General features: G+C 48.0%; 1 protein-coding gene across 1 annotated transcript; it reads left to right on the top strand.

Moving 5' to 3' along the window:
• Positions 1-2355: 2355 nt before the first annotated feature.
• Positions 2356-10702, top strand: CLRN2 (clarin 2). The gene is made up of 3 exons (XM_008150861.3): positions 2356-2811; positions 7809-7988; positions 8975-10702. The coding sequence occupies exons 1-3, from the start codon at positions 2559-2561 to the stop codon at positions 9238-9240; spliced, it is 699 nt and encodes a 232-aa protein (XP_008149083.1). The 5' UTR covers positions 2356-2558; the 3' UTR covers positions 9241-10702.
• Positions 10703-13141: the final 2439 nt, after the last annotated feature.

The raw sequence follows: 13141 nt of genomic DNA, 5'->3' as shown, positions 1-13141 counted from the left end.
CACGCAGCGGGAGCCCAGCGCGCCCCGGCCGCCGTGGGGTGGGGGAGCGGGGGTCCTGTGCCTTCTAGGATGCTTACAGCATCTCTGGTCTCTACCTCCTAGATGCCAGGAGCAGCGCCCCACACATAGTCATCACAATCAAAAATATCACCAGATATTTCCAAATGTCCCCGGGAGGGGGAGGCAACATCACCCTTGGTCGAGAACCGCTGTCCTAACACTGTTGTAACCTTGCCAGCAGGATCCCATATCACACATCTTTGTGTCACCCTCCACCCAAACACAGGGCCTGGTACCCAGCACACCCACAAGCTTATGCAGATACTGCATGCAGGAATACGTCATGAGAGAACAGGCTGCATCCTGTAACTCATTTTATTATCAGACGCTTCATTACCAGAAATAGAATTACTAGGAGACTAGGTGGGGAGAACACCGGTTATTTAGGGCCCTCTATATGCCACGCACGTGCTAAGGGATCTGCGTGGGCCATTTCATGTTACCTCGCACCGCAGTCCTACGACAGGTTAGGAAACGGAGTCATGAGAGTCCCAGGCACGCGCCCAGAAGAGTCGGAATTTGAACCCAGGTCTTTAATGGGTCTGCTCAAGCTCATCTCCAGTGTCATGCCAAGGGCTTGTGGGGGATCAGTTGTTTCCCAGAGAGTTTTTCCAAACGTAATTGCTTCACCTCTGAAACTTCAAAAGTTGACATAGGTACGTCATTTGGGGCCAAAATGTGATGCAAAAGTATTGCACATGCCCTGCCTCTCAAAGCATGCTTCATGTTAAAACAGAATGTCATCATTGGCAAAGTATTCATGTGCCAAGAACTCTTTTTTTTAATTTTATTTTCCAATTACAGTTCACTTTCACTATTATTTTGTATTAGTTTCAGGTGAACAGCATAGTTTACAAAGGGTTCCTCCCGATATTTCCAGTGCCCACCTGGCACCGTACATAGCTATTGCAATATTATCGACTGTGTTCCCTTTGCTGTACTTTGCATCCTCATCACAATTTTCTAACTACCAATTTGTGTTTTTTTAAATAAATCTTTATTGTTGTCCCCTTTTTCCCCCTTTTTATGTCCCCTTCTCCCCCCCATTGTATATATGTCCCCTTTTCCCCCCCCCCATTGACCCCCTCCAGTCTGCCCCTGCCCCCACCAGCACTCTTTTATATGTAATTTGTTATTTATTACCAGAAAAACACTATTTTAAGGTCATTGTGATGAAGATGAGCTATTGCAGGTCAAAGACCTGACCCCCAGTGTTCTCAGGAGAGAAATGGCTGGAATAGTCAGTACATCCCCCGCCCCGCCCCACCCCCACCCCCACCCCCACCTCCCACAGAGGGTTACGGAGCATCAGGGTGGGCAAGCCCTGGGAAACCCCTTTGCAGGTGGTAGAGCTCTGCAGAAGCTTTGGGGCGGGGGGGGGGGGCCTCTTCTTTGTGTTCATTGTGGAGACACCACAGACGTGAACCCCAGTTATAGGGAAGGAACCTGGCTTTCCATTCCCCTGTCTGCTTCCCCCTCGGCACTCTCCAGCTGAGGTCCCTGAACCTCCTGTTGGTTAGCAAGGAACCCTGGGAACCCCCCCCCCCCGCTCCAGACTTCTGTGACCCCAAAAGGAATTTTTCCGTGACCCTTCTGCCCAATCTTGCTCCCCAAAGCCATTGCCAGTCTCACAAGATATTAAGGTGGCATTTAAGCAATAGACCACAAGTCAGCATTTTTAAAGCCGCAGTATAAGATAGAAATAAGGGACTGTTTCATTTCTAGTGGCTGCAGATTAAAAGAAAAAGAGAGGAAGAGCCCGGGGCGGGGCGGGGGGCGGGGGGGGGGGGGGGGAGGCATTATTTGCTAACACGTTGGAAAATCACGTTCCTTTCCCATTTCAGTGATGCTACAGGCAGGGGGCAGCAGATTCACCCAGGGAGAAATCCGGGAGCCACCGTAAAGCCCAGTCCACACACTTCAGTTAAAAGCCTTCAGCACAGAAGTCATCTCCCGGTATTTCTGACGGCGGTGACAGCTCAGAGAAAGAAGCGCCCTGCCCGCATCAGAGTGATCGACATTCGACACCATGCATTGTTGGCGATATTCAAGTGCTAATCATTCCACTTTTTTCCTTCCACCGTACGCGTTTTGGGTGATTGTTGGTGTCTCTGTCAAGTCAGATCTGCCTGGTTTTGCCTGCCAATAACATCTTCGTCATGAGGTGGTCCACGCCAGGGTTATTTAAATACTTGAAACGGGGAACAATTAAACCCTGGGCTGAAACATTAGTCTAGTGGGAGGTGTAGGGTTACTTCCTTCAGTAACACACTCGTCTACCCTGTCAGGTGGAGACCTCTCTCCGAGGCTTAGGGACGTGGTTGTAAACACCGGCCCTGGACGCAGGCGCTGAGGGAGGACCGGGGGATGGACTTGGGAGCTTGAAATGGTGGGTTTCGAAGAGCCGACCTTGGGCCAGAGGGTCGCCCAGTGCCCGGAAGATGTCAACGGCCCCCCCTGCGGCTCAGACGCCTGGGGGATGACCCGCACCCACTAGGATGCCCGGATGGTTCAAGAAGGTGTGGTACGGGCTGGCATCTCTCCTCAGCTTCTCCTCCTTCATCCTCATCATCGTTGCTCTGGTGCTGCCCCACTGGCTGAGCGGGAAGATCCTTTGTCAGACGGGAGTGGACCTGGTCAACGCCACCGACCCAGAGCTGGTCAAGTTCATCGGGGACATTTACTACGGGCTCTTCCGAGGGTGCAAGGTGCGGCAGTGCGGGCTCGGGGGCCGCGAGTCCCAGTTCACGAGTGAGTATGTTTGGGGCAGGAAAGATGCTTTAGATCCTAACACTTATTTTTCCAAATCTGGAAGGGTGCTTATGTCTACATGTGGAGTTTGACTTCTGCCTCGCCCTGAGGCACAATGACCAAGTCCACACTCACCCAGGGATCCTTGTTCAGCACTAAGAAGAGACCTTTTCCCCCTGTGAAGGCTCGTAGAGACATCAGAAATAGGGATTTGTATTCCTTTTCGTTTACCACTATTAATAATAGCCACTAAAATATTGAGTGGCTTACATGTGCCAGACATTCTGCTTGTGCTTCACACGGCTGGTCTCTTAAGCCTTACAACAAATTTATAAAGCAGGAATTATTAACGATCCCATTTTGCAGAGGACTACACTGAGGCTCAGAGAGGTTGCATAACTTGCCTGAGGTTGCCCAGCCAGGAAACAGCAGAGCAGAGAGGGACTTCATGGCCACGCCCCCCGCCTCGGGCACTCTCAGCCAGTCCCACAGCAGGTGCAGGAGGCTGCAAGCAGAAACCAGCCATCAGGGAGCATGGCAACTGCTTCCACTGCTGTTTATATAAAAGCTTGGTGTCTGCCCGGCTGGTGTGGCTCAGTGGTTGAGTGTTGACCCGTGAACCGGGAGGTCCTGGTTCAGTTCCTGGGCAGGGCATGTGCCCAGGTTACAGGCTTGATTCCCAGTGGGGGGCATGCAGGAGGCAGCCGATCAATGATTCTCTCATCATTGATGTTTCTATCCCTCTCTCCTTCTCTTCCTCTCTGAAATCAGTTTTTAAAAAATTTAAACTTCGTAGTCTGAAAAAAGCAAATGGGTTCTGTGCTGGGCTCTGGAATCAGACTAGCCCGGTTCAAAGCCCAGCTTGCATGTTTGCTGGCGGGAGACCTCGGGCAAGGCTGCTGGCCATGAACGTGGGCGGGCACGAGCATTGGCTGACAGGCACAAGTGTCGGCTGGCATCCAGTGTCACATCAGAGTTGCTCTGGATGTAAGGAGAGCAGGACTCCGGGACTGGTCTTCTGGAAAGAAAAAACAAAAACAAAAAAGACAATATCCTGCAAGCCTTTGTAGTCAGATCGCCGGTGAGAACAGCATTCTACAAAATCAAAATTACTCAACATATTGCTGAGAATAAGGAATTTTGTTCATCATTTGATTTTATAGTTCAGAATTGTAGTTCTTAAGAACTTGACCAGGGTTAGTATCTTACTAAATGTAGAAAGACAGAAGCTGGGCCGTTGACAAATACTCTAATACAAATTGACATCATTTAAATACATGAAGGAAATACATATTTTGTTATGTGTATTCAAGAAAATAGGAATAGTTGCATTTACCCGGCAATTAAATTAGAATGGGATATTGAGGATATTGGAATATATAGCTCTATTAAAAACATAACAGCCCTGGCCAGGTGGCTCAATTGGTTGGCGTGTCATTATGTACAACAAAAGATCAGGGGTTCGATTCTAGGTCAGGGCACATACCTAGGTTTCGAGTTCGATCCTCAGTCTGAGCACGTATGGGAGGCAACTGATTGATGTTTCTCTCTCTCAAAATCAATTTTAAAAAAACATATCCTCAGGTGAGGATTTAAAAAAAAACCACATAACATAAAAGGCTGAACACACACACACACATATGAACAATGAAATCAAAATAAAGGACAAGTTAAAAGGAAACACCCCAGAGAATCAATTTCCAAACCAATCATAGAGAAAACCAAAGAACTATACGGTTAATCCTGGAACAACATGGGGGTTAGAGGGGCCAGCACCCCACAACTGAAAGTTTATGCCATCTGTTTACAAGATGAAAATGATCAGCATGCAAGTGCACCTGTGAAGTTCAAATCCATGTTGTTCAAGAATTAACTGTAGCCCTGACTGGGTGGCTCAGTTGGTTAGAGCCACGTCCTGATACGCCGAGGTTGTGGGTTCCAATCCCAGTAGGGGGCACATACAATAATCAACCAATGAATGCATAAATGAGAAGAACAACAAATTGATTTTTCTGTCTATCTCTCTCTCTCTAAAATCAATCAATCAATAAAAATTTAGGGGAGAAAAGTCAACTGTACATAACAACCAGTTAAGATCCTTTTTCATACCTGAGGACACATGACTAACAATTTCATCTTTTGGTTTTGGAATGAATATCCAATATATACAGTTTTGAACATATGTGGGTGTGCTCTCATGAAATCGCTTTGATAGAGTTACCAAATTGCCCTCTCAGGAGAGTATATGAATTAATATTCTACACAGTTTGACACCTTTATCAACACAGTGTATTAGCAAACTTTTTTGTCTTTGCCAATCACATAGTGATTCTTTTCTGTTTTAAGTGTTTGGTGAGGATTTCGATGCTAGTCGTGTTCTCAGGAGTGCATTTCAAGAAAAGGGATAATGAGCCCAGCCGGCGTGGCTCAGTGGTTGAATGTCAACCTATGAACCAGGAGGTCACAGTTCGATTCCCGGTTGGGGTATATGCCCAGGTTGTGGGCTCGATCCCCAGTGTGGGGTGTGCAGGCAGCAGCTGATCAATGATTCTCTCTCATCATTGATATTTTTATCTCTCTCTCCTTCTCCCTTTCTCTCTGTAATCAGTAAAAATATATTTTAAAAAGGAAGAAAGGGATAATGAAACAAGTAGGTAACCAGGCAAAGCTACTATGTTTGGAATAAAAAGGGGCTGAAAGTGTGAAAAGAAAAACAAATGTATATTAGGGCACTGAGATGGGAGGGAAGAAAAGGAAGCGAGAAGCCTTACGCAGGAAAATCCCTTGGAAAGGAGTTTATTTTCCAGGGTCAAGTTTCCAGTGCTGATGTGATAACCTGGTGGAGATAACTATGAATGGAAACACTTCCAGACAGGAAGTTAGATCAAAACTAAGGACGTAGACACGGAGTGTCTGGAAACTTCTGAGTGGAAAGGACACTTTAAAGGAAGAAGGACCAAAAACGCTCGCCCTCAAGCTTGGGAGACACCCACCTTCCATGAATAAAGGGAGGCAGTGAGCCAGCAAAGGCCCAGAGGGGAAAGGATTGGGGGTCATGGGGTGAGTGGACCCAGGAAAGCTTTGAGTCCTGCATCCTGAGGGGGACAAAGAGGTGCTGGTCAGTGGTATCAAATGATGAAGGAGGGACTTTGGAGTTCAAAGACAGACCCCAATTTGACCAGGAGGTGTTCAGTAGAAACCCTGGAATAGTTGCAGAAGAGTGAGTATGCCCATTTCTTTAGTTTTCCATCATTTTAAAGTCTTCATTTATAACTACTGAACATAGTGATCTAAACTCTGTAGGCTATACAAGACTATAATCCTATTGTAGAGTTCAGGGTCACCTTACCCAAAGATAAGGGAGGTAATGTCCCCAAACCTGTGGGGAAAAGGGGTTCATAAAATCAACCTCCTATCCCTGTCACAATGGTTAAAGGAGAGAACAAATGTAAAATGCTCGGCCACTGACTATCTCAGTAAATGCTGATTACCCCCAATTCACACACTATGCAGGTATCATTATCCCCATTACACTGATGAGGAGACTGAGGGTCTGCGAAGTCAGAGAGTAAAAATAGTAACAGCAACAACCACAGCCATCCTTTTGGGGAACTGACTTTTTCCCAGGCAATATTTAAAATACTCTATTATGATATATCATTTAATCTTCACAACTAGAACATGGTGGCAAATATAGAGAAAACAAATACCAATGAATATTTCACTCAATTATCCTGCCACATGCATATGGATATTTTCAGAGTATTGTGCAATAATGTCTACCTTGCTGAGTCATTATGAGGGATGCACAATGATGCTCCCTGCTTCCCGTAGTGCCCAGTAGTGGGCGCTATTATCATCCCTACACACTTCACTTGATCCACTGGACAACCTTGTAAGATGGGTATGAAGGGCAGGGTTTAGAGGATCCTATTTGACAGTTGTGGCAAATGAGCAAAGCTGGGATTTGAACCCAGATCTTTGGGTGCCAGATCTAGGCTTCACTCGGCTACATCCTGCTACCCTCTTCACAGATATGCCTGAGACCAATCCTGATTTAATGAAGGCAACTCTCTTAACACATATTCAAGCTTTGTAACCGTCCCTCTTTCACGGACTCTCTTGCCAGCCTCTTTTGCCAAAAGAGACGCCATCTGCCCGGCCAGGAGATCACGGTTCGATTCCCAGTCGGAACACATGCCCAGGTTGCAGGCTTAATTCTCTCTCATCATTGATGTTTCTATCTCTCTCCCTCTCCCTTCCTCTCTGAAATCAATAATACATACATATATACATATAAATAAATATATATGATCTCTGAACGCATAATAATCTGGCCACTCTGTGTGTGTGTGTGTGTGTGTGTGTGTGTGTGTGTGTGTGTATTAGAGGCCCGGTGCATGAATTCGCACATGGGTGGGGTCTGGCCAGCCTGGCCATGGGGAGGGGACATGAGTGGTTGGCCAGCCTGCCTGCTGGTCGAACTCCTGGTCAAGGGAACAATTTGCATATTAGCCTTTTATTATATAGGATATACATATATACACTGAGTGGCCAGATTATTATGATCTCTGAACGAATAATAATCTGGCCACTCAGTGTATATACAGTATATATATATATATATATATATATATATATATACACACACACATACACATACACATACATACTGTATATATATAAATGCTGTCCGGGTTTATATGCACCAGCTCACACCAGACCCCAGAGCTGTGCAGTCAATGCACTTTCAATTGACAACAGGACACATTTACATGTTGCATTCTCCCCGAGGAAAAGAGGATGGTTGGGCAACTAACAAGTGGCAGACGCGGGGGCCATGACTTCATCTCGGGAAGGCTCCAGCTCTTTGAAAGCCCAGCACTTGCTGCCCGGCCCTCACACCCTCTAGTAAAGCCTCCGTGGTGAGCAAGCGTGGGCCCTAGGAACTTGAGCCAAGCTCTGCCGTTGAAGTAACGGCCGTGTCCCCTCCGCAGTCTTCCCACAGCTGGTGAAGGAGCTCAACGCGGGCCTGCACGTGATGATCCTGCTGCTCCTCTTCCTGGCCTTGGCCCTGGCCCTGGTCAGCATGGGCTTTGCCATCCTCAACATGATCCAGGTTCCCTACAAGGCGGTCAATGGCCCCGGGGGCATCTGCCTCTGGAACGTGCTGGCAGGTAAGGAGGGCCCCTTGGGGAGAAACGCGTGTCCTCGCCATCACTAGGCTGAGTTCCGAGAAACTGGGGGGAGGGGGGGAGGGAATTAACGTGCCGCCTCCGCCTTCACTTCCCTGGGTCTATAGCCTTCCCGACGGGCCCGGATGTCCTCCTTACTAAACGAGGCAGAGTCTCTGTCACAATAAAGGGCCAAATGGTTAGTGCGCATGAGTAGGGGCTGCTGCTGGGAGGAGCCCTCACGGATGACAGAAGAGAAGAAACCTGGGGATTTCACCTGCCTGTTTTGTTTAAACCTCACAGCCGCCATATAAGGGATATGAAGTGTTATTAGCCCCCTATTTACAGATGAGGAGCCCGAAGTTCACACAAGGCCACACAGCAGCGAGTAGCAGAGGTGGGATTCGGACCCGGGTAAAGCTGAGTCCAAGCCCTTTGCCTTTTCATTAATCCTTGGTCTCATTGATGACCATGGCGCCCTATTTTCCAAGCCAAACCAGGGCCAGGGCCAGGGAGGAGCCTACAATGGAAGTGGATGCCCTTGACCGGAATCGAGCCCGGGACCCTTCGGTCTGCAGGCCAAGGCTCTATCCACTGAGCCAAACCAGCTAGGGCATGTAAGATGTTCTTATATCTCCCCACATCCCCCTCAGGGTCTACATCCTAATCCCAAACGATTTAGAAATTGGACTAATCCAGATGTGCACACCCTAGAAAGGACGGCACTGGGCAGGGGGAAAAATTAGAGGGGTCAAGGGTGAAAGCCCATCCGATCTGAAGCTTATCCTCTTTCTGCAACACCTCTCACCCCTCACACCGTGTGGGCTATCTGCCGCTTTAAGAAAGCAATTTAAAATTTGTGTCTCCCTAAAGGGCTTTTTTAAGCCCAAAGCGAGTGTGTTGCCTGTGCCACAGAAATGCCACCTCCCGTAAAGTCGTCACAGCTGACGGAAGGCGCTGTGAGTGAGGGCCGCCTTTCTGGGTTGCAGGTGGCGTCGTGGCCTTGGCCATCAGCAGCTTCATGGCCGCCGTGAGATTCCACGACCTGACGGAGCGCATCGCCAACTTCCAGGAGAGGCTCTTCCGCTTCGTGGTGGTGGAAGAACAGTACGAAGAGTCCTTCTGGATCTGCGTGGCCAGCGCCTCCGCCCACGCTGCCAACTTGGTGGTGGTGGCCATCAGTCAGATTCCCCTCCCAGAGATTAAGACCAAAATAGAAGAGGCCACGGTCACGGCCGAGGACATCTTGTATTAATAGCCTTCTCCCGGCCACACCCTCCCCTAAGTCAGCCTGGTGCGGGAATGGAGGCCTCGTCTTGGTTGCAGACTTCGCCATCCAGAATGGCCATGATTTTGGCAATGAGAAGAAGGCGATGGGAGGGGGGAGGCTGGTACCTGGGCCAGAAGGGAAAACCGTTCCCGGATTCCTGGCATCTCTGTCCTTCTCTCTCCATGGCCTTGGACTTAGAGTCGGAGACTTTGCACTTGCCAGCTGTGTGACATTGGACAATTCATTTCACGTCTACTTCTCAGTTCCCTCCTCTGTAAAATGGGGATAAGAATGACCTCACATGATGTAATGGGCTATCATGTTGCCAGGCTTTGGATATGGTAGAGCATTCCACGAATATAAGACACTGAACACTCCAATAGAAGCCTATAGACCCTGGTCTATTCCATGCATTAAGGCGGGGGGGAGGTTTGTTGATGTCCCTGCCCTCCAGAAACACTGAATCTTTCTACCTGACACAGGAACCAGAGAGCAACAGTAACATTAAGAATGAAAATAACTGCCTTTTTTTAGTGATTACTACATGTCAAAAGTTGTTCTTAGAGTGTTAGGTACATTAGGTTCTCACTGCAACCATAGATTGTCAGTACAACTTTCTATTTCCATTTTATAGGTGAAACTAAGGCACGGAGAGGTTGGGTAACTTGTGAGGTTGTTGGGGGACTTGAACCGTGGAAGCTGGAGCCAGGGTTTGCATTTGTAAGCACTTTGCTAGTCTGTTGTCTGATGCGCAAGCAGTTGCAGCGCAGTGTGTGTGATCAGTGCTGTGACAGCACAGACGTAGAGGGGCGAGGAAGGAATGAGTTCTTCGGGAAGGGAGGAAGGGACGTGGGATTAAAGAACGTGTCACACCGGTGACATTGGATCTGAACTCCGAAAGGTGAGCAGTTTTTCCAGTGGCGAAGGAAGCAGGGTTGGGCAAGGGCCTTCCAGGATGTGTCCGTGATGAGGGGAGGGAGGCACAAGGTATGAAATTACAAGGAGGGCTTGGAAGCCTGGGGATAACCCAGTGGGATTAGAACTAATCCACCCGGTTGGAGAAGCCCAGCTGTTCTGTGTTGGGCTTGGACTTTTCCTAAGTGGCATTGTGATGGTTAATTTTATGCGTTGGCTTGGCTAGGCCACGGGACCCAGATGTTTGCTCAAACACTATTGCAGATGTTTTTTGTGAAGGTATTTTTGGGATGGGATTTACATTTAAATTAGTAGACTCTGAATAAAGCAGATTGCTCTGCATATGTGGGTGGGCCTCATCCGATCAGTTGAAGGCCTTAAGGAAAAGACTTTCCAGTCCAAAAGGAGAGGGAATTCTGCCAACAATTGCCATTGAACTTAAAATGCACCTCTTTCCTGGAACCAGCTTACCCTGCAGATTTTGGTCTTGCCAGTCTCCACAATCATGTGAGCCAGTTTCTTAAAATAAAGCTGTCTCTCTCTCTCTCTCTCTCTCTCTCTCTCTCTCTCTCTCTCTCTCTCTCTCTCTCTCCATATTTATATAATGCACACACATTCTACTGGTTCTATTCCTCTAGAGAACCCTCTCTCACTCAATCATATTAATTTATTAATTCCTGGGGTGGATCTTCTCCCAGGTCTCCTGTCTTCATGCCAAGTAAACATTATCTAATCCCCCAAATTAGCTCCTTCTTAAATTACACCCGATTTGGACTCTCTCTGCCTTTGCTTAAGCGAAGTGTCCATGGCATTGTTCTGTCCTAATTGCTTATGACCCCCGTGGGGCCATCTGTCTCTTCCAGCCCTCTACCCCCATCCCAGACACAGCTGCAGTCCTAGTTAGTGGACTGATGTCACTCATCAAATATGCAGATGGCACATGGCTGGAGGGGAGAGTTAACTCGATAGGCGATGGATCCAAAAGATAGTGGCAGACTGTAGCGCTGTCTCAAACACATGGAAATGTCAGTGTCCCACTAAGTTTAACATGAAGTCCTGCTGACAGTTAAAAACAATCAATAACATAAATACGGGAGACTCAGGCAACAGGTTATATGAATAACATCTGAGGATCTGGGTACATTTATTCATTCAACAAGTATTGGAACTGATCGGGTGCTGGGAGTAGAGCAATGAGCAAACAGACAAAAATCCCTGCCCTCCAGAGATTCCGTTCTCCCAGCGGCTGGGGATGACGTGCTGAGAAAACGAGTGATGGAGCCACGAAACCCTTAGCCCAGCCAGACTCTCACCCTGATGCTGACCTCAGGTATGTGCAGACTGTCACGAAGGGACAGGGTGGATTTGCTTTTGCTCCCAACAGCAGAATTACCGTAACCTTGGTCAGATGGAGGTGTTCCAAGGAGCCGAAGGGCAGGCTTTCGTTCATGTGTGCGTATTTCTGGCGAGAGAGTTCACAGCTTTCGGAAGAGTTTCAGAAGTGTCTGTAGCACCTTAGGAGTTTTAAACCACGACCCACCAGGGCCCGATGCAAGGTCGCTGGAGCTAATCAGGTCAACGCAGTTCACTCGCATGGTCACCCAAGTGTGGAGAGAAAGTGTAGCTCCTTCAGTTTGACTATAGCTAATGACCTGGTCATTCATACGATCTCTCCAGGGAATGCTAAGCCTCCCTGGGATACAGCGGCTGTTCGTCACTCGCCTTCTCCTGAAGGTGGCTCTCAGGTGATGGAAAAGGAAGGCACCCACACACATACTCCTGGCCTCCTGCTGGCTCGGGGGGAGTGGGGGGAAGCTAGGTTCCTGGCCCCCTGACTGCCGCTTGCCCTGTCAGCCTCCCCAGCGCTGTCTGAGGCTGGAATAATTCGTGAAATGTTCTTTGAACTGGTCCGAGTCCAGTCACTGCTGGAAGGCTTGTCCTCATCTTGGATCCTGCAGGCCAGGAGACCCCTGAGTGGCCAGCAAGTCCTCGCTCGCTCCAGCTCACCTGTCTACTGGTCCACACCCAGGCTCTGCTGCAGTCACCCACCTGCCTCAGCAGCCCAGGAGCCCTGCCTGGTGTCAATTCAGCATCCTGCCCCCAGGCATGGGCGGGGGAGGGGGTCGTCCTGGGCTCTTCTCCATTTCCTTTTACAAAGTAATTAAGGTGATTCACAGACTATTAATCTCCCCTCAAATTGCACTTAAGAAGTTTTTTGCTGCTAATATGATATAGTCAAATATGAAATAAATTCCGTTTTAAAAATTAAGTCTCCAGACTTAATTAAAAATTTTGAAGTTAAATCACAGAATAGTCTGTAATTGGTATGAAATAGTATATAATTGGTATGAAAGTAAAATCTCACACTCAGAGCCCATTGAGATGGTTATATTCCCCCCACACCTGGAAAAAACATCACGGAACTCACTTCCTCCCTAGTGCTTCAAGCGGCCTTGACACTGGCCACAGGTTGATGGGGGAACATGACTCTGTGCCTTAGGTGCCGCCCAGCCCTTTCGAGGTCACCATTTCCTCATTCAGAGAATGAAAAAGTTGGACTGCGTGCTAACGACCACCTAGTGTACTTGACGTACTTCCTTCCTGTGTCTGACAACAATTACTCAAGATACATAATACTGTCTTTATTTTACAGACTCCAGAGAACTTAAGTAGCTTGTTCACGTCACACTACTACTAAAGAATGGGGGAAGGGTTCAACCCCCATCTGCATAGTGTCAAGACCACCATTCTCCCACTACCCCATGCTTACCTTTCCTTGTTACAGAAGATCGGAGAAAACCCAAGTAACGCTTAGAGAAATGGAGTTACACTGCTTTATTACACCGATGGTCTCAGTGGAGTCACCTCCAACAAATTCTGAGCAAAGCAATAAGCTTTCCTTTTTGTTCTATTGGTTTCTTTGTCCCCCAAATATGGGTTTTTCCAGACCTTTAGCAGGGTTTACAAAGAG

This window comes from Eptesicus fuscus, chromosome 2 (genome assembly GCF_027574615.1).
Source record: "Eptesicus fuscus isolate TK198812 chromosome 2, DD_ASM_mEF_20220401, whole genome shotgun sequence".
In the NCBI taxonomy this organism is placed as follows: domain Eukaryota; kingdom Metazoa; phylum Chordata; class Mammalia; order Chiroptera; family Vespertilionidae; genus Eptesicus; species Eptesicus fuscus.
Note: the sequence above shows the minus strand (reverse complement) of the source record. Positions and strands in the feature narration are given on the sequence as shown.